General features: G+C 36.0%; 1 protein-coding gene across 2 annotated transcripts in view; it reads right to left on the bottom strand.

Moving 5' to 3' along the window:
* Positions 1-20,333: 20,333 nt before the first annotated feature.
* Positions 20,334-24,309, bottom strand: part of Lrrc69 (leucine rich repeat containing 69) — a 101,209-nt gene continuing 97,233 nt past the window's right edge. For both annotated transcript variants that reach the window (XM_076836343.1, XM_076836342.1), the window contains one exon: positions 20,334-20,444. In XM_076836343.1, the coding sequence (XP_076692458.1) occupies positions 20,334-20,444 (111 nt within the window). The remainder of the gene's footprint in view (positions 20,445-24,309) is intronic.

Raw genomic sequence — 24,309 nt, 5'->3', positions numbered from 1 at the left:
AATTTGTGCAAATTAAATGTCACAAATTAATGGTTTTGAGAGCCACAAATAAAGATTAATATTCTTACCTGGCACAGTGGTACATGCTTATAATTCCAGTGGCTCAGAAGGCTGAGTCAGGAGGATTGCAAATTCAAAGCCAGCCTCAGCAAAAGTGAGGCACTAAGCAACTCAGTGAGACCCAGTATGTAATTAAAATACAAAATAGGACTGGGGATGTGGCTCAGTGGTCAAGTGCCCCTGAGTTCAATTCCTGGTACCCCCCACCAAAAACAAACAGATTGACTTTCTTCTGATTTTAGCACAATGCTTTACCTGTGCAGAGACTGGAACATTTATAGAGCATTGATTTATATCCAAGTTACTTGGAAATAAAGGTTAATAAACCTTGGATGGCATCAATTTTTAATTCATATCTATTACTTCAGCACCTTGATCTGTGGCACATCAAATAAGAGAACAGTACAAAATGCTCTCATCTAACAGGGTAAGTGGAAACTGAAAGCCACTCTATTCACTAAGCCAGGGTGGACCCATACAGAGAGACCAGCTTTATCATTAAGTCTGCCAGACAGAATACCTTCTCCTAATTTACCCAAAGTTTCCTATAAGTTAGCATAGCCCTGAATCCAACCTCTGTTTTAATTTTTCCAATGACTGAAATTAACAGGCTTACAAAAACAGTCCCTTCCAATTTTCAGAAATTCTGATTTTAGAACATTTTTTTCCTAATCATTGAACCAAGATCTGCTATTCAGATGTCTACTCTTCATTCTTTATCATAATTTCTATGTTTTATTACAAAAGCTCCAGGTCTGATTAGTTCAGGGATACCAAAAAGCCAAATGATTAATTTTATGCTAGTATTGTTCAGTTCACAAACACTATCAAATTTAAGTACAGATGCACACTTATAAATCAATTTCAGTCCAGAATGGTACAGTTAACATTTTTTTCTTATGACAGGCCAATCAGTACTATACATTGAGAAAAAATTCTATGCTCTCAGAACTAATTATTAATGAAGTTTATTTTGTTTTTCTTTGGACTAAATAGAACTTTCCAGTCTGTTTCTCTACCATGTTTTTTTTTTAAAGAGAAAGAGAGAGAAGAGAGAGAATTTTTTAATATTTATTTTTCAGTTTTCGGTGGACACAACTTTTTTATTTTATTTTTATGTGGTTCTGAGGATGGAACCCAGCACCCCGTGCATGACAGGCGAGCGTGTTACTACTTGAGTCACTTCCCAGCCCTACCATGTTTTTTTAAATCTTTCTTCCATTGTTTTATATTCTGTACTTTTTGACTCATAATAGGGACCAAAGGGAAATACCACTATTAAAGAAATTTTTAAAAAGCCTAGCAAAAGAATTACTCATACATTCAAATGCACATTTTAAAATGGACATAAGATTTTCAGAGATTATACAGACTAAAAAAAAAAAAGAGGGAGTAAGAAAGAGAAGGAAGAAACGGAGGCATTAAAGAGAAAAAGGGAAGAGAACAATAAAAGATAGCATTTCATTGAGAATTAGGAAAAAAAAAAAAAGCCTTTCTCATTCTGACCAAAAATTATAAACAGCAAGTAAAATAAACTACAGCTGGGAACCCATCACAACTGAAGAAGATTCTAAGAGGTATTTTTCCAGTATAATGTTGGAAATTTACTTCCCTAACAAATGCACAATTGAAACTGTTGCTTTAGCAGTTCTATATTTAGGAACATTAACCCTCATGCTAAAGGTAATATGTGTATAATGGAAGATTGTGATTGTCCTTTTGTGTATTCTCATTTTCCAAATACACATCCTGTGTTCCTTCAGTCATACCATATATATTTTTTCATCTTTTTACTTTTAACCTTTTTGTATCTTTTTAGTTAAAGCAGATTTTTTGTAAACTTCATGTGGTTGGGTTTTCCTTTTTCAATCCAACATGACAAACTCTGCCTTATTTAGGCCACTTATATTTAATGTGATTATTAATATGATTGAGCTTAAATCTAACATCTTGCTAATGGGATTTTCTACTCTGGCTAATGGAAACTCTGTGAGCTTCTAGGATCACTTCTTCTAATTATTCCCCCAGTGTCTGTAGCATCTTCACACTCAGTGCTGATCATTACTTAATAAAACATTCTGCATATGCAGATTTGTGAGATTCTCATCCAGTGTATCTTCTCCCGCCCCACACCTCCCCATATTTCTTCTCTGTGAAATCTGGCTGCTTTGCCCTCTCCAGACCTCAGCTCCTTCTCTTCAATTTAGGAAGACGGCCAAACTTCCAGGGTCCTCCAGCACCCCCATGCTCTGCTCTACATGACCTGGGAAACTGCCTACCAGAAGCCAAGATAATTGTAAGGCTTGTTTTGTTTACTTCCCATCTCTCTAAGATCTCTGTCCACCATTGGCTAATGTCAAAAATCTTGACAAATTTGTTTCATATATTGCTTCAGGTTATTTTATTAGTTTGAGGCACAAAGACATATCTATAGTTCATATTACTCAAAAATGCCTGGATGTGACAGTTATCCCTTTTATAATATGGCTTTCAAAGAGTCTACCCTTATGATCATCTTGCCCATGACTTGCTTCCGCTTGTCAACTTTCCTTTCATATTTTGACACTAAAATTTAACAAAACACTTAGCTGTATTCTGGACTTTTAAAAATGTAAATAACACTACATGGTTAAATTCTAACATTTCCCAAATACAATTCTGTTAAGTGATTTATTCTCTCATCTTTTTTTTTTCTTCATTTTTTATTGGTGCATCATATTTATACATAATGGTGGGATTTGTTGTAACATATTTATATATGCATACAATATAACAATATAATTTGGCCAAAATCATTTCCCAATATTTCCCCTCCCATTCTTCTTTCTGGAGATTTTTATACAAATTTGAGCACGGTATTTTGTACTCAACCTCTTTGGATACCTTGTAATTGGGGGTTACAGTCTCAACATATAAATTTTAAAGAAACACCATCAGCTATAGGATTACCCCAAAATTTATTAAGTATGCCTATATAGCTGCTATTCAAATTATTAATAAATAAGAAAAACAGACATACCTACTAGTCTATATTTGAGATTGAAATTTATTCTTTAGAACAAATTATTTGAGAACAGGCAGGTATTTAGAACTTTTTTTTTCATTGTGTCCCAAAGTTATCATAAGACTTTATAAAAAACTGTTTTCTGAAGTCAGAAATAAGTTGTATAAATTATGAGGCATATAATTTTTTTGATATAGTGCTTCTATTTTAAAAGGATATTCGAGTTTGTTTAATAACTTCATTAGACTCTCTTCCTGGACACTGAGTCCTCATCTAGAAAGAATAATAGCAAAACACTAGACTATATATACCCATTGAGTTAGAAGAAAAATGGCTAAAATCCTTCATACAGCCTTTGTTTCTATAAGAATCAGTCCCCAAAAGCAAATTTTCCAACATTGTTGGAAATGAACTTATGAAATTACTGTTAGGAAAATTTGGAGCTAATGAGTATCTTGTGTGTTGGCCTCATTCTCATTTAGAATAGAGATTTGTGTCTAGATATTACCCCTAATTGCAAAGACTCAAGCAATGTGAAAAACGTTTACATAGTATTTCTGTGAGATGGTCATTTGGATTTTTATGTACAAAGTAGAAGACTATTATAACATCCAGAATTTGTGATTACTTTTAGGGTTCTTACTTACCTGAAACAAAAATATTTTTATCAAAAGACAGCTATGATATACATAGAAAGATAAACTCACAAAACTGAAGAATACCAAACTGCTCTTATATATGTCATTTAAATTTTCAAAAAATTAGAAGTTTTTGCTTATACATTGCTTTTACTTTATCTAGATTCCTAGCTTTGTATTATGTCAGTATGAACAAGGCCAAATACAGTGCTCACACTTTAATAAGAATTCAGATGTGACTTATTTTTGTCAATATTTTCTTAATTTCTAGTTATTAAGTAATTATATTACTATTATAAAATAGAAGATTTTGAAGAGTATAGGAACGTATTGAAGTAAGAGAAAAATATGTCTCATAATCACTGTTGATGTTCTAGTTTTTTTCTATGAGATGTTTTTCTCTACTATTTAAGCATTACTTTACACATATTTTTTTTTTACCAACTATATCAAAAGCCTTTGCCAAATCACCCAAAACCCTTAGAGAACACTATGGTTATACTCAATTCCTTGATAAAGAAGTACCGGAATATATACCCATTTCCCAAGAAGTAGAGACTTTGGTTGCTTTCAATTCTTTTATTATTGTAGATAAAGCTAGGGGAAAGTCTTGGAATAAATCTTCATATAGATTTATGACTGTTTCTTTAGATGTAAAATCTTTAGGGTTCCAGTGTCAAATAACGATTCCTAATTATGTTATGTTATTGGTAGATGTTTTTCCCATACTTCCATGAGAGTTTTCTGGATCAACATCTGACAGGAGCCCAGATCTATAATAAACTCACATTTGAGTGGTCTCACTCAACACTGTCACGTGCTGGCTTCCACAGCGTCACGATTCCTAGTTTTATGGATTAATTGACCCTCCAGTAAACTCTTACAGCACTCATGCTTAGACTTTCCTGGGACCATAAAGTCATGAAATATGTATTTTTATTTTGAGGTTGTTTTTACTTGCTGATTTACATTCTACAACTGACATGTAATTCAAATATGAACGTCTGCTAATGTCTTGACCCCCACAACACACAACACCACCCAGAATTTCTCAGTGTTCCAGCTTATTTGTCTTGGGAAATCAAATTGGGTGGCTAAGTATAACTCAAGACAGTGGAATCAAAGCAGTGGGAAAAGAAACAGTGAATAATTACTGATCTATCATTTATTGGAAGATGTAGAGAAGTTCTCAAGCCATTTTAGTTTATTGGAAGTTCAATGTCTTAAGGGACTTTTTATACAAAATATTTCCTTCACTCCAAGAAGTAGCATGTAGAAAATAGCACCAGGGTTTCCATTCTCCCCATTAATTAGTGGCATAACTGAAATTTACTCTAAAAGTTTCAAGAGTTACATTGAACACAGATTACAATGATATTTATAACTATATTCACTATATTACTGGTAGCAAAAAAATACACATACTAGATAAATCAACCCCAGGGAACATTATTTGTATTCACATCAGAAGGAGCCTAGCAGAAAAGAAATGTTTGAAGTGTTATACTATGGAGACAGACAAGCCACCAGCACATTGGCAAGCAAAGCTAAAACTTAACAACAAGTTGTCAAGGTCTTTGAGGGGAGGATTTAGATAAGTGGAGTACCAAGGACATTGCTTGGCATTTGAGAGAGGCACTAGTAAATATTAGCTGTTAGCTCCCATAAATTGCTTCCATTAGTTGCTAAGAAAATTTGGATAATGTTTGAGTCTCTTGAGAGTTTTAACCTGAGCTTTAAATATACCTTTATACATTAAAAGCATAAAGAAATAATCCTATAAGACTCACTTCCTCCTCATTATCCAATTTGAATGAAATATTTTTTTTCTCCTGGGATGGACAATCTTACCTAGTTTGTAATTTTCTGCAAACTTATCTATTTAATTCAGTCTGTAAAATGAATAATGACACAAATCTGTTTCTATCTATGTCAATCCTGTGTCTATCCAGATGAATTAGTTCTTGTGTTGAAACACCAAAATATATGACATGGAGAGGAATAATCTGAAGCAGTACATCGTGTTCAGTAGGAAAATCTGCATAGACCTATTAGTAATATCTGCCATGGGTATTAGTGGGAATGACCACAAAAACAGTGTGGATTTACCACGACTGCTCTAGGAGCTTTTAATCTAAGAAAATTCCTTATGAAATTTCCTTAGCATAAATATTCTCCCATATTTTCATCATAGATCACTTTTAACAAATTGACGGTGAGTCTCAATTCAATCAGTAAAAACAAGGTTTTTTATACTTAGAAACTTTAAACTACTGCCAAAGAATAAAGTAATGAACATGCTCAGTGACACATAGTTCCTTACACCTGTCAATCATTTTAGCTGTCTATAGAGAAGGAATTATTTTATGGACTATCTACCAACCTGTAATTAAGTGAAAAATTTCATCTAATTAAATAAATATTTCTGAGGTCTTCTATCCTATGAACATTCTTATCATTTGAAGTCATTGTTACAATAGGTTGCTTCAACACTTAGGCAAGATGATCTATGGATTACCCACTTACTTCAAGGAAGTCCTAAGAATGAGGGTGAGTTATAGTTCAAGAGTTTTAGGATGACTGGAATTGTAAGAGTCTTTTAAACCAAGGACCACATACTTAAGAGTTCAAGGTCTGGACTGCTCTTCTGCAACTAGTCATTGAAATTAGGTATAAGACAGATTTGACATATGATCTTTTCCACATACTAATCAACATCTTGAGCAGATAATGCTCCAAAAAAGTGAATGTAATGAGACTGGTTATACCATATTTACCAGTAAAACAGTTTCTGAACTTATTGACCCACTTTGAGCATTAGGATAAGAAAAGCATTGCTCTACCCACCTCCACATTCACAGGTACCATGAAAGAGCAAACAGTTGAAGTCGAGAGTTATTAACGTTTTCCTAAGACTAGAAGAATAAAGAATTCTATCACAAGAATATGACTTATTTCTGTAAGACCTGCTATGATCACCACTTACGGAGACTGAGATAGAGAAGTGAATACAATTCATTCTCTGTTTATCTTAAATTATTTTGAAGAATTCTCTTCCTTCGGTCAATAATGCATTTGGATTATTATCGACAGAGATTCAAGAATAGAGGTAAAGCCATGTCATAGAGCAAAGTCCTTGAGACCAACATATCAAAGAGGAATGTTTTCATGTGATTTGGTATGTGATGATAATATTATTACAATAGAGGTCAAGATTGGGAATCTTGGAATCTCCCACAAAAAGATTAAGTCATGGGAAATAATACAAGAGTGAAATAAGGGATTAGAGATGGAACACATCAAATAGGAAAAAAAAAAACAGAAAGATGAGGGCTTGGAAAAGCATAAAATTAGCAGTTAGGAAGTTGCTGAGTGACCTATGTGAAAGAAGCTCTATTATAGTGAAGAGTAGAGGAATCAGACTGCAGTTAACCGAAGAGGGAACGCATGGTAGGAAAATAGAGTCCACTCTTCAAGGATTATAACCAAACAGGACTCGGAGGAAGCTGGAGGGCTTTTAAGGCAGAAATTTTCTAATCACTTTAATAGATGTGAAAAAGATGTGGTGGAGACAAAAAGAGTAAAAATGAGGGAAACATGACAGTACCAGAAGAAACAAGTTGTTACAAAGGGCATAATTTCAGGAACATCGTTAAGAGGACAAATATATATTCCTCAGACAGGAGTGGAAGGGGAAATATAGAGAAGGGAAAAGTCTTGAGTCAGAGAGAAAATAAATTATGTGAATTTTCTTAAACTGTCTCAAATTAGAATTAATCTGGTATTTACAGGTATTAAGTTAAAATTTTAGATCAATCAAGAATATACACACACGCAAACACACACACAAACACACACACACATCCACTTAGTTTAGGAATGTCCCATGCAATTATGGGATTACGTATATAAAAATTACTTATATAAAAACTAATGGCATTGCTGGCTTATCTGAAATTCAAAATTTTGCATGGCATATGGGGTTTGAAAAAGTCACTTATCAGAAACACAAATTGAATTGTACATCTTATGTATCATTGCAGCATGAACTGGATTTGGAATATCATTGCAGAATTCAGGTCTTGTTCTCTCCCTCACTAAGAACATCTGTCAATGAAAGAGCCACAGTAGCAGCAGGCAGGGTTATGCACCACTTTTTGGCTTTGTCATTATCAGCAAATTTGGCTAATCGAAGAATTAAATGGAAAAATTTGCCTAAGTAAAAAGAACTAGTGTTGTTACAGAGCAAGCTATTGATAAATATCAGACATCAGTGCAGTGGTGAATGGTTCTAGGAGTAGAAGCAGCAACAGTTTGTTTTACTCTAAGCACCTGTACATTTTACATAGTAGATAGTGTTGTCAGAACTATTTGTAATAATAGTGACAATAAGTAATAGTTTGGTTTCAGACTGGCAAACCAGATTCACATTGAAACTAAACAATATATTTGTAACAAATAGGAACAATAGTGCTTCCTGTGTGAGTTTTAGAAGGGTAATGGTGCTTCCTACACTAACTAACTGAAGCAACAGTGTCACCTAGTGGTCATGAAGTCAATAACAAACAGTAAGATCACCTAGATAAAGGTTGCTCCTCTACATTTGTGCAGAACTGTGTTAGTGATGAATACTGATGGTAGATAATAGTCTCCATCACGTTAGATCAACTCATTTCCTTTTGCCTTATTAAAATTACTCAGATTCCACTAACACGAGGGCCTGGTACCTGCTGCCCTTCCCTCCCCTTCTGTGGCAATCTAACTAAGAAAGAAACCTACTCCTGCTGTCCAGGAGTTTTGATTATGAAATTATTCAGATGTACTTTTGATTTCTGGTAGCTTCTTCCAACTCTCTTACTCCCTGAAAACTTTGGCAGAAGGAGTAAGGAAAGTGGGCAAAACTGGGAATATGAAGCTTAAGGCTTTCTCAATTACCAGTTTCGAATTTTTTTTCCTTCTATTTAGGTTAGAGGTTTCTATTTTCTTTCTCAAATGGTGAAAAGGATGTAAGATTTTCTTTTGAAAAAAGAAAGGAGACTTTCCTAAAACCTAAATTAATATTTAAATAATCTATTGTCAGTTTTGTTTCTATATCAATTGGGGACCAGTGTCTATTCCAGATAGTTTTTTTTTTTCCCCCAGCAGCATTTTTCCTGAGAGTCTCTCAAAGAGAGGAGAGCTTTGTAACTTATAGAGTTATGCATGTAAGTAAAATTTTAAAAAAATAATGAATAAGTCAGTTCTTGTTCCCTTCCAGAAATGTCAAGAGAAATTCAGAATCCCAAGTAGCCTCTGTGGGAGGTTTGACTCTGACCCTATCTAATGTCCTTCTTACATGAGAATATTATGGAAGTCCCAAGCTAGAACTGCAGGGCTTAGTGATCAGCAGAGAGTTAAATTGAATAAACTTGGCATTAAAAACAGTAATATATCAACTCAGATATGGCTTGAGAGTTATTAATCAGTGACTGTTAAAGCACTTCCTGAGTTTGTTTGTGAGAAATATATATATATATATATATATATATATATATATATATATATATATATATATATATTTTAAACATAAATTAGGAATGAGTCCTTTTGAAGAACCACTCTTTTTTAGTTGTATTTTTCAAATCCCCAGACAATGATTTTCAATTACCCAGTATTTCTGTGACTCCCAGACCTTTCACAGTTCTTTCCTCCCCCAAACTCCCCTTCACCCAAATTCTTTCATAAATATTTTACAGCTGACACTGTTTCACAATGTTCCTAGACTGGTGGGAATTCTGATCTTCTCTTCTTCTCTTGATAGAAGTAAGTGAAGATATGAACATGAATAACTTATTAGAAAGGGCATGCTGGAACTTCTAAAGCCCGTTCTAAACATGAGCAAGAGTACATCTCCTGCGATACTTCTTTACATCTCCTCTAAGTCTTTTCTTTGGGGTGCTCATGTTTTAGGCTTTAGGGACTCAGCACTTAATGACCAGAGGTAGACATCTTGGATGCCATCCTGCCCTGCAGAAACCTCAGGCCTCACAATGGAGCCAGAGCACTTAATCCCCCAAAGAGCTCCAACTACTTACTGCACACCTGGGAAACCAGCTCACTAGTTATTTCAAATCTGTCTGCAGGGCATCAGTGGCCACTATGGCAAGGGAAGCTGTAAGTGTAGTAACAGGAGACTGTGCAGAGTCCTCTAGAACTCACTTATGAGTCACATGAGGTGAGGAACAACACCCTTGTCCTTGGTTGTACTACTTAGCTGAACATATCTGAGAAAACCGTGCAGCAACGCAATGAGAGCTTAGCGGAAACGACATGTCAGCTCACTGAATGGGAAGACAATTTGCAGCCATGATCATTTTCCATCTGAAAACTAAAAATTTAAGATTCAGATTTGACTGTTTCATTTAAGAGCATTAAATACTCAACATTTAATTTCTCAATTATCTCATAAGACTTAAAAAATGGACCGGGTATTTTGTGAATCATCTTCATAGAATGTAACAGAAATGCCACTCAATATTAACACATGAAATATATGGCTTTCCCAATTGCCAATTTCAAAATTTTAATACATGCAAACTTTCATAATTGGTTGTAAGCAACCACTCTGTTTCCTAAGAGAACTCAAAGGGTTTCAAAAACCACAAACAAACCAGTTACTGAAGCCTTGCAGGGACCAATCTAGAAAATAATGAATTTGACCCTATGAGCAAAAATCAAAAAGAAAAGTTTGTAATATAACCAACGGATTTGATTAAACCCAATTAAGTTATAGAGTTAATGACTTCAAAATATATCCCTAAGCAATGCTCCACACCCAGAGGGATAGTAGTCCTGCTTTGCAAGAGAAGAACAGGCATGAGAACTTTCGGAGAATTGAGGATAATACTGGTTGGAAAGAAGATAAGTATGAAAATGAATACAAGAGTCACCACAACCAGCAATAAATCCACTCTTATTGTCCCAGTCTCTTGTATCTGCCAGCTGGTCTATTCTAGATAAGCAGGTGTTCCTGAAAACTTGAATTTAGAATTTGATCCTTAGGAGTGTTGGAGAAGACATGTGGAAACTAAAGAGAAATATGAATGAAAAAAGGGATCTCATGAAAATAGGAGGGAGATCAGCAAAGAGGCAGGGGACCAAGGGTGAGAGAGAATGAAGCACAGGGGAAGAAGTGGAGAATCGAGTTGACCTGATTAAGCTGTGTGCACTGTATCACAATGCATTCCAAATTATGTGTAAATATGATGCAGCAATTAAAAATAAATAAATAGACAGAAGGAAGACCCATGGAGTACAGGAAGGGGATCAAGAGAAGGGAGAAGAGGAGGAAGAGGGAAAGTACTGGGGATTGAAATGGAGAAAACAATGTTGTATTCATTTATGAAGATGCAAAATGGATCCAACTATTAATATAATGCACTAATTTTTAAAAAATGTTTAATTACAGATTTTAAACAGAGTGTTGGAGAAGAGAAACGCTCAAGGACAGAGGAAAGGAGAGCAGACACTCCATTCTTTGACAGAGTCCAGGGCAGTTAACGTAAAGTGTCTGAAGAGTAGCACTTGTGACAGACACGGTGGCACATGCCTGTAATCCCAGGGGCTCAGGAGGATCTCAAGTTCAAGGCCAACCTCAGCAATTTAGTGAGGCCCTAAGCAACTCCACAAGACCCTGTCTTAAAATAAAATATACACAACGGGCTAGGAATGTGTCTCGGTGGTTATCCTCAGTCCCCACCAACACCACTTGGGTAGCAACAATGAAGCTAAATAGAGATACTTTACAATTCAGGCTCTGAGAACTCATGAGGAAGAAGGCTTGAGATAAAACACACCAAACTCAGCACGGGACTCTGTGCTTTACAATCAATGCAGTATGATTTTGAACAAGCTGCTTCACCCCTCAGGGTTTCAAGTACACATTTACTGAAAAGTGAGATGAGGTCAAGTTACAAGCCCCTCTGCCACATATTCTGAGGAAGGGCTGCCTACCATCCTTTCACACAGCCCCTGCCCTGGCCAACTCCTTCCCTACTTTTTTCCTTCCTGTTTTCTCTTTTCCCCTCTGGGCTCAGCCTGCTTTGGATTATTGCAAAAATTGAACTAATGAATCTTAACTAGGCTAAAATAAATTACTGTTGGAAGGTTTCTTTGTCATCAGGGTCCCACAAGGATACCCAAAAAAGCACAGTTTAAATATAATCAGGCAAGCTGATAGAAGCATCTTGCAAACCCAGGGTATTCACCAGCTTGGAAATATTCCCATTCTACTTCAGTTCTCCTGATGAACATTAAGCAGCTTTCTTGGCTACAACTGTCAAGCCTTAATCTGTTGGTAATCACTGGCTTTCAGAAATGCATAGCCTTTCTTGGAATCACAGGACGAAAAGGAGCCCCAAGAGATCACTTCCTTCAGTCATCAATATTCTCTAAATGATTTTTTTCCTAGAAAAATCAACGTTTTGTTTAGATTGAAGCTTCATAGATATATATTATAAGCCTTCTAGGCATAGGCGGGACCTGATTCCTTTATACAATACTTAGAGCCTTGGGGATATTCTGGGAACAAGCACTAGCCCCCCAAAATAGGCCTCTTTAGGATGTTTGGCAACATCATCCATCACTAGGCACCCCCCTCCTTGTCACCTACTCAGGCATTCTGGAACTCTGATTTTCAAATCAAGTCACTTTAACTTCCTTAGATGCTCCTGAAATCTAGCAAAATAGGCTCAAAAGAACTAACTATATTTTATTGTTATAATTTGTGCACGTACAAAGTACAAATATGTAACAATGAATTTCACTACTATGCATCACTACAATGCACCATCAACAAAAGAAAGGAAAAGAGAAAAAAATTTTAAAGAACTAATTATGGAACATGTGTCCTGGGAAATTCATTAGTATGGAGCAACTGGGAATGTCTTTAGTATTGTAAGAGACGTAGCTTAGTGGAAAAGTACTTTTCTAAAAACAAATAACCCCTTTAATGAAAAGAGAAGTTTAGAAACAACAGTCAAATACCTTGTGTCTCTTCCGTAGCATATTCTCTCAGTTTCTTTAAATATCTCTCTTAGAACATAATGTATCAGAACTTGGGTTCATGACACTGACCCTCATACAAAGGAAAATACAAATGACCTATTGTGTACAGATTATTTGGTTAGAAATAAATAGCCCTTGAAAAACATTTCATTCCATATATATCTGTATCAGAGAGGTGATACTTTACTTATTGACCACGTACTTTAAAATACATTTGGAGAAAACAAATGAACCTCAGATCAATTTCATTTTTTCTTAATAAGCAACTTGATTTCTCAAAGAACTTGTCAGCTTGAAAATGTGGGACCACTTATGTTACATTTTACTCTAACAAAGTTATTCAACAAAGTAGATGAAGATTACATATACCTAATTTTCTAAAAGATGACATAAAGCCCCAGAACTATGAGTGGGAAGTTTTCATTAGAGTAGAGGTAGCTCTTGGTAGTCAAGCCAGGCATTTCTCTGATCTTTAGTTCCTACGTGTTGGAAGAAATGAATCAAAACATGGAAAGAAGACAATGTGTGTGTGTGTGTGTGTGCGCGCGCGCGCACACACACACACACACACACACACACACACAATTTCCCTGCATCATACATACTTGCTTCTTGACTGGAAATCAGGAACCTAATGGCTACCGACTGGTTCCAAGTTTTCCCTTACAGTTTTAGGATTTAAAATAATTTATTCTAAGGTGCAAATCAGAACACCATGATTCAAAGTGCCAGAGTCTTAAGCCTTCAGAAAAGAAGAAAGAAAAGGAAAACAAAGGCTTTTCATGGCAGACCCAGTCCGACCTTATGAAGTGGTCCCCTGCAGTCAATGCTACTTCTGACTTTTAAACAAACTCCTCGTGTATCTTTGGATCCCTCTCCACTTGTATGTCCACTGTCTGAGGCTACAGCCTATGAGGAAAAGAGTTAAGTTTTTTCCATTAGAATCCCATTCAGGACTAGTCCAAAAGAGCATTTAGGATTGTAAGAGAAATCTAAGCATAGCATTATCTAAACTACAGCAAGGAAAGCACTGCGTTTTCCCACCCTACCCCCCACCTTGGAAACATAGTCAGAGGATGATGGAACAAAATAATTCATTCCTTATCAGAATCCATGCCTTTGATTATATTTCCTTTCCAAAGGCCTGCTGGACTTTTTCACCAATGCCCAGTTAGCAGCCTTATTTCCCACATTTCTAACCAATCTCATCATTTCCTTCCATGTCCAGACCCTCATCTTGACTTCCTTACCTTGCTCTTGGCACTCACATCCCTCTAGATCCCCAGAACACAAAACTGACAAACATCTATGGTCCCCACATTCTTTACACTTTGTTTAATCAGTTGTCTCTCTAAGATAATCTCTGAATCTCTCTCCCAAGTTCAATTCCTACTGCCATTGACTCAACTCTCATTTGGTGCATGCATTAGACTAATGCTATGAATCCTGATCTGCTTTTTTTTTCCTCTTTGCTTGCTCTCCCTTAACTTATCTTCCACCCTGTTACCGTTATCTTCAATCACTCTCTGTTCTTTAGTATATGTCAATTTGAATAGACTTCTAGAAGTTTAAGGTTCTCCATACATCACTTACAAGCATTGCCTGGACTCTTACTGTGGTGCCAGGTTAAATGCTTTCCATGTACTAACCCATTTATTCTTCATAATAACCCCTAGAAGGGAACTATTATTCAATGTAGCAGAGCAGTTACAGACAGAAGCCCTGAAAATCTGGGAAATGTGCCTCCAGCCACACTTCCCTAACTAGAGAAACATGAGCAGAAACCAGCAGTTCTAGTTAGGAATGAGGAACAGTGTTCCAGTTAGGGGGACTTGCATATGGCAGGTGCAATGTCTGAAGAGCATAGAAGCTTCACGTTCCAAAAGGGAAAATGACAGAGAAAAGGTAGCTCAAGGAAAGAGTGACAAGAGATAAGACCTGGGAAGATGTAAGAAAAGCTAAGTTCCAAAGTGCCTACAAAGAATATTAAGGAATATGGACTTGGTCTAGAACTTAACCGACAGCCATCAGATGTTTCAAAATACGCTTTGATTCACAGCAGCTTATTCATAACATATAAAAACCCAAGATGGAGAAAGAATGGACAAACTGTATTATGGCTATCCTGTGGAATACTATTCAGCAATAAAAAAAAACAAACTTGTGATATATGCAGTGATATAGATAAATCTTGAAAACATTAGGCAGTGTGAAAAAAAGCGTGATCCCTTTATATGATATTCTAAAACAGGCAAAAATCTAAGGTAGAAAATCAGAGGTATGGTGGGGTAGAAGTTTACTATACAGTAAGGGTTTCCAGATAAAATATAGGATTCTCAGTTAAATTTGAATTTAGGATCAACAACAAAATTTTTTTTTAGTCTAAATATGTCCCATGCATCGTTACTTGTGAAATCTATAAATTATATGGGAAAGGGATATGAGCAAATTTTCTAGAGTAGTGGTAATGCTCCACATCTTCATAAGGGGTTAGAAATACATTTGCCAGAGCTATGTAAGTTTGTGCATGGAAACATGTGAGTAAGAAGAATAAAGAAGTCAAACAACTATTAGACTCCTTTCAGTGATATTCCTATTGAAACATTAGAAGGGAAATGTACTGATGTGCTGAACATTACTTCAACATCAAAAGGAAGATGGATCAATGACTGAATAGAGGAATGGAGTGATACCCCATAAGTGAGAAGCACAGGGTACAAAATCTTTCCATTTTTCTGTAGATTTGAGAAATTTTATAATAAAAGGAAAGGAAAAATACCTTCCCTGCCCTCTTAGAGTTATATGTTGTAACAGAGGACAATCAACAGCAAATAAAACTATTAAGTAAATTATAGATTGAAATAGAAGATGATGAGGGTTGCAAGAAACCAAAGGGACATCGGTGCATGCTGGGTGGGACTCACCATTTTAAATAGGGTGTCATGGGGGACTTCCTGAAGAAGGTGGGAAATGTAGCCTGCAGCCCAGGGGATGAGTGATCCAGGTGAGGAAAGGAGATGTGAGAATATCACAACGTCACATTGCACCCCCTGCATTTGTACAATTAGCATGTGTCAACTAAAATTTAAAACAAGAAAGAAAAAGGTTGTTGGGAGACGTCAGGTTTTGAGCAGAAAAGAGCTTGATCTGACTGATCTTAAAGGAATCCTTCTCTCTCGTCAGGGTCTAGGGAAGATGACAGCTCATCCATTCTAAGTTCAGATAATGTCTTCCCAGTGGTAGGTATCAATAAATATTTGTTGGATGAGCAATTATAAGCATAAAATGAAAGTCTTACAGTGGAATACAGATATTCTTGTACGTGCTTTCTTTTTCAAACCAGAATCACTTACTTGACAGAGGCATTTTAATTGAGCATTTTGAAAATGTGGTAAATGCACTTTTTGGTCCTCTTAATGGAAAGATAAAATAATAAGCCACGTGTAGCCCCTGATTTCTTCTGTTACAACAAAGAAACTGCAGGCTTTTGTTATCATTGAAGTGACCAGGAGAGTGATGGCCACCATCTAGGTCCCCCTCTCACCAATACACTCACCTTCTTCCCCTCTCCAAGAATTATCAACCAACTTAAGGGAATAAAAGATTGTGATTTCCCATTAGGTGGCCCTTGCGAGACTTCTGCTCCAAGGAGGCCACGTCTGGTGCTTTCTGCCTGCAATACATGGCCCAGGCTAACCTTCAGCCTGAGTCCACAGTGATGCTGACTTGCCTGGCCCCATTCTCTCCTCTGGAGACTCCCAGCCTTGTCTTTGAGATCTCTCATTTCCCTTCCATAGTCTGACTCTATGAGATTATAGATCCTTTTGCTTTCCCACTTAAATATATTCTAGGTGGCCTTACTCTTTTAATATTTACAGCTCATTCACTCACCTACCACCGGCTCCTACGTTTACATGCAATAAACCACCTTCACTTACTCCAGCCCTGCACACTGGACACCCTGGACTTCCTTCCCCTCAGGTGACTACTCAGGTTCCTCAGGACACCACTTTAGTGGGAAAAGGACTATTCGGATGTCCCCTCATAATCCCAGTGTGCCTGGCCACTCTCTGAGTCTCAAGGTTACCTTTGAACCTCTGGTTAGGAGCTTTCATGCAATTTGGAAACCTGTTGCCTGCAGAAGACTCCCAAAGTTACAATAATGGATTTGCAAACTAAGCTGCCCTAGAACTTTCTGTGCCAGGAGACAAAACAATTCTTCAGCAACAGCAAGGGCTGACTTCCAGCCATTTGTATTTTTTACTACTGAGGCCAGAAAACAACCCAAACAACCAAACTTTGTTATTTTTAGATGTTTTATCAAGTGAAAAAAAAAAGAGTCTACTACCTTCATTTAAAACTTTTACAATTTTGAGTGAAGTATACATTAATAAATATTGATAAATTAATATGAATATAAAATGTGCATTAAAAGTTTTTTAACATAAAATACAAAGAAGCAAATATCCTTATTTACTTATTGCTTAGATTATAGAAAAGTTGTATCAGTTCTTTAGCCATGTCAATTGAATCGTTACCATCTGGATTCAATTAATAACATTCTGAAAGAGTACTAGAAATTTTGAGCAACTAGCTGGAAAAAATGTCTTGGATTATGTATACAAAGGAGATACATAAACATAGAGATTTAGAAGCCACGTTTGAATTATGAATACTGGGGACATAAACAGAATTCATTAATGATTCTAAAATAAGAGTCTTCTATTTGAAACTACTTTCCCATGGGTGATAAGAGTTTATAACAAACAGTAAGAGACACGAGTTTCTCATTTTTTATTCTCCTTATAAGGCAAACGTGAGTGAAAATGAAAATTCCCAAGAGTACTCATGGGAGTGACAAACAAGGAGAAAAGAATTGAATGTAGATAATTCACAAAAAATTAATGCCCCAGTTGATTTCCTCTAAATAAATGTTGGTTGTTAATTGTTGGATAATAAAAATATTGTTTCAGATGCGACAGCAGCATTTCAAATGGATTATGGTTTCATGTTCACATGGAGTAAGAGATTAAGTTTCTGATTTAATTTATCAATGATTCAGGACATGGAGTGTTCCTATAGGGTAAAGGCAGATGCATCCTTCTTTAGTGTGGTTCCCATGGCAACACTTGATACTGACCATGCAGCCAGCAACACTAAATTTCCTGACATCAGAATCATGGTTTTTCTTTAGCACACTTTTGGTTATTTGATGCTTTCTGATATCACACTTTTGGTTATTTGATGCTTTCTGATATCATCCTAACCTTTTAGCCTTTCAATTACCCAACTGGCTTTATTACAGAAACTCAAGATCTCTGATCAAATATTGCCCTATCAGACCTAGGCCACCCTACATAAAAAATATTCCCATCATTCTCTATCTCTTGAATCTTATTTTATTTCTCTTCAAAATATTTATCACCCTATTATTTGTCTATTGTTTATCATTCACCTCCCTCCATTAGCAAAACAAACTCTATGAGAGCTGGGCCCCTTGGTCTTCTTCATTGTTATATCTTTACAACAAAGAATGGTGCCTGATAGATAACCCCTCAATAAATATTGACTAATAAATGAATAAATGGAAAAATAACAACTTAGTGGAAGAGATTCTGTTCTATTTTAGATAGTTTAGAATGAGAAGCTTGGAAACATGGGTCAAAAACAGAGGAGGATATTGAAGAGATGCCAACTCAGATGATCAACGATACTGAATAAAAATGGTGGGGGTAGATGAATTCATTCACTAAAGAAACAGTGAGAAGAAAATGAGTAGAGAATCTTACAGAACGCCAGTTTTTAAAAGCAAGGTACAAAAGAGAAGTGAGGAGGAGGAGGAATGAAACTTAGGCACACAGTTTCGGGGTTTTTTTGTTTTTTTTTTTTTAGGCACACAGTTTTAAGGAGGCCACTGGTCAATGGTGCCCAAACCTGCAATGAGTATCAGCTATGTAAGAGCAGGTAGCTAGGAAGGAACACATGATGACCTATGAAAGGCCAGTTGGAGTGGAATGCTGAATCAGAATCCAGGTTACTGTACTTTCAGAGATAAAGAAAATCAGGATAGAAAGGGAGCAAGCCAAGATCCTCTCTCACATCACTGGAGCTTCAAGGAAATATTTGTTGAAAAAATTAGTGTATATACATAGATAGATAAATAGATAGAATTTTCTCTTCAGAACCCAAATGGCACATAACTTGTGACTGAAGTCAAGGAATTAATATGGTAAACAAAACATTTTTTAACAGCTCAGGTTGTATTAAGATATTTCCCTAATCACAATCAATTTACTGAGCAGCTTTTCCTCAATAAGCACAGAGTGTATTTCTACAACTTATTATTAATGAGCTCCTAAGCCTTTCATTTTTATTCTAATTTTTTATTTTTGTTTAAAATGCATTCTTGGGTAATGGAGTGGGGCCTGAACCTTGCTCTTTGGAATGGGGAGCCTCTCTGCTGTACACAATGGATTTAGCTTCCCAGTTATGCCAGAGGCAACTCTAATGTGTAAAGGAGCATGCCCTAAACTGAACTCACAAAGGCCAATCTGTGAAGGTAACATGATAATAAACTCATGGAAGAAGAGACTGTGCTTTCCGCTAGAAGAACCAAAAAATAATTACATGGAGAAATATATTTCCAGTGAAGTTTAAATAGAAAATTATGATTAAATTTCTTGCTTTTCTGAATACACAGCAAAGCAGACTAAACTGTGGTTCTCAAACTAGAGCACACAAAGAAATCACCCAGAGGGCTGTTGAAACAGAGATTGCTGGGCCACACTCCCAGAGTTTCTGATTCAGTATTTCTGGGGTGGAGCCAAATAATTTGCATTTGTAACAAGTTCCCAAGTGTTGTGTATGGTGCTAGAAAAAAAACTCACTCCCAAGAACCACTGGTCTATGCAAAATATACCATGCATTTGTATAACTTCTTTTCCTAGTTCTATGTTGCCCCTCAAAGAAAGCACTACTTCCCTGGCTTTCTTAAGTTTTTCTTGTTGAAAAAAAATTTTTTTAATTGAAACTTTATAAACAGTAATGAAGTGGTGTTAGGAATTAGCTTATTTGAGATCCAGCCTTTCGCCCATTTTAGGGCAGAATGAAAGTTTGAACTTAAGTCAATAGATGTTAGCACCTCGAATGAAATCATACTAACATAATACAAGTATCCAGCAATAAAAAGCGATCTTTCAATTGCAATCTTTCAATCGCAAAACATTCATCACACAAACACTTCTCCCCATCAAAGTCTCTTAATACTTTTCTAGAAAAGGAGAGTTGGTGGTCATAAAGTGACAGGAAAAAAATAATAATAACTCTGTGCCACACAGATCTTTTCCATTTTTTTTTATTCATTCGCTTTATTTTTTTGAGCCCAAGAGAAAAAAAATAGCACACCTAAGAAGGTAAACAATCTAAAAGTATAATACTTAAATTGAGATCTTTGTAATTGAATTATTTGTCTTCCTTTGATTAATATATTGATAAAGAGACCAGATGCATCCTAGGTAGGCATTAACGCTAGTGCGCAGAGCTGATAGAGCTGTCTAGCAAGGCTCTGAAAGGGCGTCTCACCTGCTCTACATATGAGCAATTCCAAAGAGGTTAGGGTCACGCCGATTTAAACATTTGTAAGAACAAATTAATACCTGGACAGGTACCAGCTGTAGATTTCTGCTTATCTTCCAGTTCTAAAAAAGTAAAGATTAAAAATTAAATTAAGGCAGGTCCAATAAATATTTTTGATTATAATAACTATTCACTCAGAGGTTTCAGAACATTGACTTCTAAAGGACACACTCTTTTCTTTTATGCTTGATTTGCTCTTTTCCCAACACAAATAAACAAACTTAACTAGCTAAGAAATGCATACTCAATATCAAACAAAATTTAGATGATAAAGGATTATATGTGCTTTTATCCAAATTTTAGCACACAGTTCAACCATAAAGTGCTTGGTTGAAGGTGAAAATAGTACATAAATCTGACTCCTGTTGGTCAGGGGCATTAAATTGTCAGTCAGCAAAACACTGGCTGAACTTTCCTCTGGGCATCTCAGCCATTTCCTATGGAAATTAATTTTCCTAATATTCTTTGTTCGCTATCTACAATGTTCATTAAGAAGTTCACTGGCTGGATTTCCAGCAAATTATTCAATGCATGACTTAAAATTTAACACTTCAACAACTTCTGTTCTTACTTCTCATTGTACAAAATAGGTAGTCAAAATCCTGCCATCCTGAATACTCAGAATATCCTGAATACTCATGTTCCAAATGACCATAACAAAACCCTGGGTTTGATCCTCAGCACTGCCAAAAAGAAAAAGAAGAAGAAATATTCACAACTTCAAAGGCTTACCATTTGTATGCTTTGTGATCAATTTCTGGAGTCAACATAGTTCTCAGTAAATGGATTCAAAACAGAGACATAAAACCAGCACTTTAGTCACTTAACAATGCTCTCTATGTTGCTATACCATGAAACAATTTGGCCAATATCACAAACCTCAAAGAGAGATTTGATTATTCTATCTACTCTTCCGCAAAAGAACTTTGAGATCCTATTTAGAGGTTTGAACACCAAGTACACACAGTTATTAACCCACACTTGAGGGAATAACAGCCTCCTTAATACAGGTGACCTGTCACAGCGGGGGGCGGGGGGAGGCCAAAGACATAGGTCACATCACCTTCACACCCACCTCAAACAAGGACTGTGAAGCACTATCTTAACCACAAAATATTTTGGGTGAAGGTAAAAAGAATATCTACAATCCTGACTTATTCCTACAAGGATGTTAAGCTGATCAATTAGCAAACATTTCTTGAACTCCCCAGTGAGCATCATGGTTTTGTCTGCTTAGTGCCCATTTCCCATTCTACTGGCACAAGAGGCCACTTTTTCCATTAGAGAACCATTCCTCTTCCAATCTCAGTTCCTGTGTTGGGGAGCACGAAGGCCACAAATACTACCCCCTGATTCAAGAAATGACCACATAACTCAGATTCAGCCAATGACCCAAGCACTTCCTTCTGACAACCTTGATAGCCTTGGTAATCACATGATCCAAGACAAACCAATAATGCCAAGGAGTAACAACATTGGGACATTTTTCTAGATCTATTGAGAGAGGAAAGCTCTCTTTCTATTTCACAGGGTACAATTTAGGGAGCTCCTACCTAAAACTGAAGCAAAGACAAAAGAAAGCAGAGATAATAAGTAGAAAAGGACAGATAAATTTGGAAACCTGGTCTAGCGATGGCTAAATATTCAGCCTGACCAACCCCTAGCCTTCATTAGTTGAGTTAATGTGTGAGGTAAGGTTTTTTTAACATTCAACCAAGAGTCCTAATCAATTATAAGTAACCTAAAATCTGCATGACATTAGGCAAAGTGCCATAAATACAAAAATATGCAGCAAACAATCCCTCCCTCCAAGAACCTTTTTAGCAGTTGGAAAGACAAGAACTAAACACAATAAATAACTAGAAACATATGGCTCGTTATATAGTGATATGTTCTATATGAATGCAAAGAAGGGAGACATTACCATAAACTGCACCTATGTAAGATTCCATAATATTAAAAAAAGGCAAGCTGGGTTTGGAAGGAAGATGACTAGATGTGGCTGCCTGTAGAGGAGGCCAAAGGACATTTTTTTAAAAATTGTAAACTTGAGAGCAGAAATTCAAGAATGCACATAAGAGTACTGGGGAAATAAGACAATATAAATGATAACTAGACCAGAAAACATTAAACCATGGGATATCAACAATAAATATAGGAGTAAAAAGAACTTAGAAGTATTTTTGCAATGAGAGACATATTATAATATTTTGAATGTACTCTAAATGAGATAATATTGATTACTTAACTATAATCGGTAAGTCTTGAAATTGTGCTTGGAGAACAAATGGCAAAAAATCAAAACGGAATGTAGTCTTTCTCCTTCCAGATAGTAGGGCAGCCCTCTCATCCAACAGCTCTTCCTGCCCACTTCTGAAACTTATCTGAGCTGGAACCATGGGACTATCGAAAATAAACCATGCTACATCAATCTTACTCAGCTCCCATTTAAGACATCAGAACCAACAACAGAGCCGTGAACGAAGAGGAGCAGTTTAGAGAAAGAAGCAAAAATAAACCATGGGAGCAAGTGGGGTCATACTGTTATCCAATGTGCTTTGTTCGAGTTTCTTCATGAGATGAAAAGTTTATAATAGAAAGTATTAAAGGCATTTTCTATTTCCACTGTGGTTTTAGCCATCTCCCTTGTGTCATTTAGAAATTACAAGGGCAGAGTTTGGGTTGGCTCTTGTTGCAAGCAGGAATGTAAAGTGTCTGTGCCCTCTTTTCCTCTTCTGGGGAGGATTATGATTTAGTTAATTGAATAAAATGTTTTGTTTAGATTTTTAGGAATTTGTTTTGCGCAAGGCCGTTATCACTTTTGCAGTGAATGTGTAACTTTGCTGCTTATTATTCTCTAAATTAATAACTTTTGTTTGTAGTATAGTATTTCTCAGGGCTATGGACTGTTTCCTGGGAATTTTGCTGAGTAAAAATGATTTGACATGACTTCTGGAAATACACTTTTCCATCTAGATTCATCATCCTCAGTAAGTTTGCATGAGAAAAATTCTCTAATACTTCACTTTCATATGCTGAAATTTCTATTTCCACTTGTGGTTTGGTCTCCATTGTTTCTACTGGTACAACATATGTCCATTTGAAATGAGCATGTTACAAAGAAACAGTGACACACTCTGTGGAGGACCACTCTTCACAAACCTCATTTAACAAATCCTCCCGACAGTCAAAGATAGTTACTACGTTGTTGTTTACAAACAGAAATTAAAACACCGAGCAAAATATCCTTTTTGTCAAGCCAAAGACAGAGAAGAGGAAAAGAGTTTATAGACATGCTTTTGTTTTGAAAGGATATCATTTAGTAAAAAAGCTTTAAAAAGTGAAATGCTATACTTAAGTTTAATTTCTCACTCTTCCACTATTTTTATTATTTCCTAAGGCAAATAAACTCAATTATATCCCCCTTCTTACTTTAGGGAAAAAGTAGTTTTACACTCTAAATTTAAATATGCATGTTTTCTAAGTTTTATGTTTGCTGAATGGGTAGAATTGGGATATTTTTTAAGTCGTTCAACATATGGCTCAATGACAATGACTTCCATATTTTAAATGTTGATAAATTAAAAATTATTGAAATATATATGTATAGCACACAGTATAAAGTTCAGATAAGGTTTGAATATTATGTGAAGCACAAGAAATAGAACAAAGAGTAAAATAATTTCCTGTTTCCTCAGGAAAAGATATCATGGTAGGCGAAACAATAACCCCATTCCAACCCTTACAAAGATAGCGACATCCTAATTCACAGAACCTATATATATGCATGTCACATTACATGGCAAAAAAGAGTTTTGCAGATATGAATAAGTTAATGACCTTAAGCTAGGTAGGTTATCCTGAATTACCCAGGTGGGCCCTAAGTAATCATAAGCATTGTTAAAAGTGGAAGAAGGAGACAGAAGA

Source organism: Callospermophilus lateralis, chromosome 16 (assembly GCF_048772815.1).
Source record: "Callospermophilus lateralis isolate mCalLat2 chromosome 16, mCalLat2.hap1, whole genome shotgun sequence".
NCBI classification, from domain to species: domain Eukaryota; kingdom Metazoa; phylum Chordata; class Mammalia; order Rodentia; family Sciuridae; genus Callospermophilus; species Callospermophilus lateralis.
Note: the sequence above shows the minus strand (reverse complement) of the source record. Positions and strands in the feature narration are given on the sequence as shown.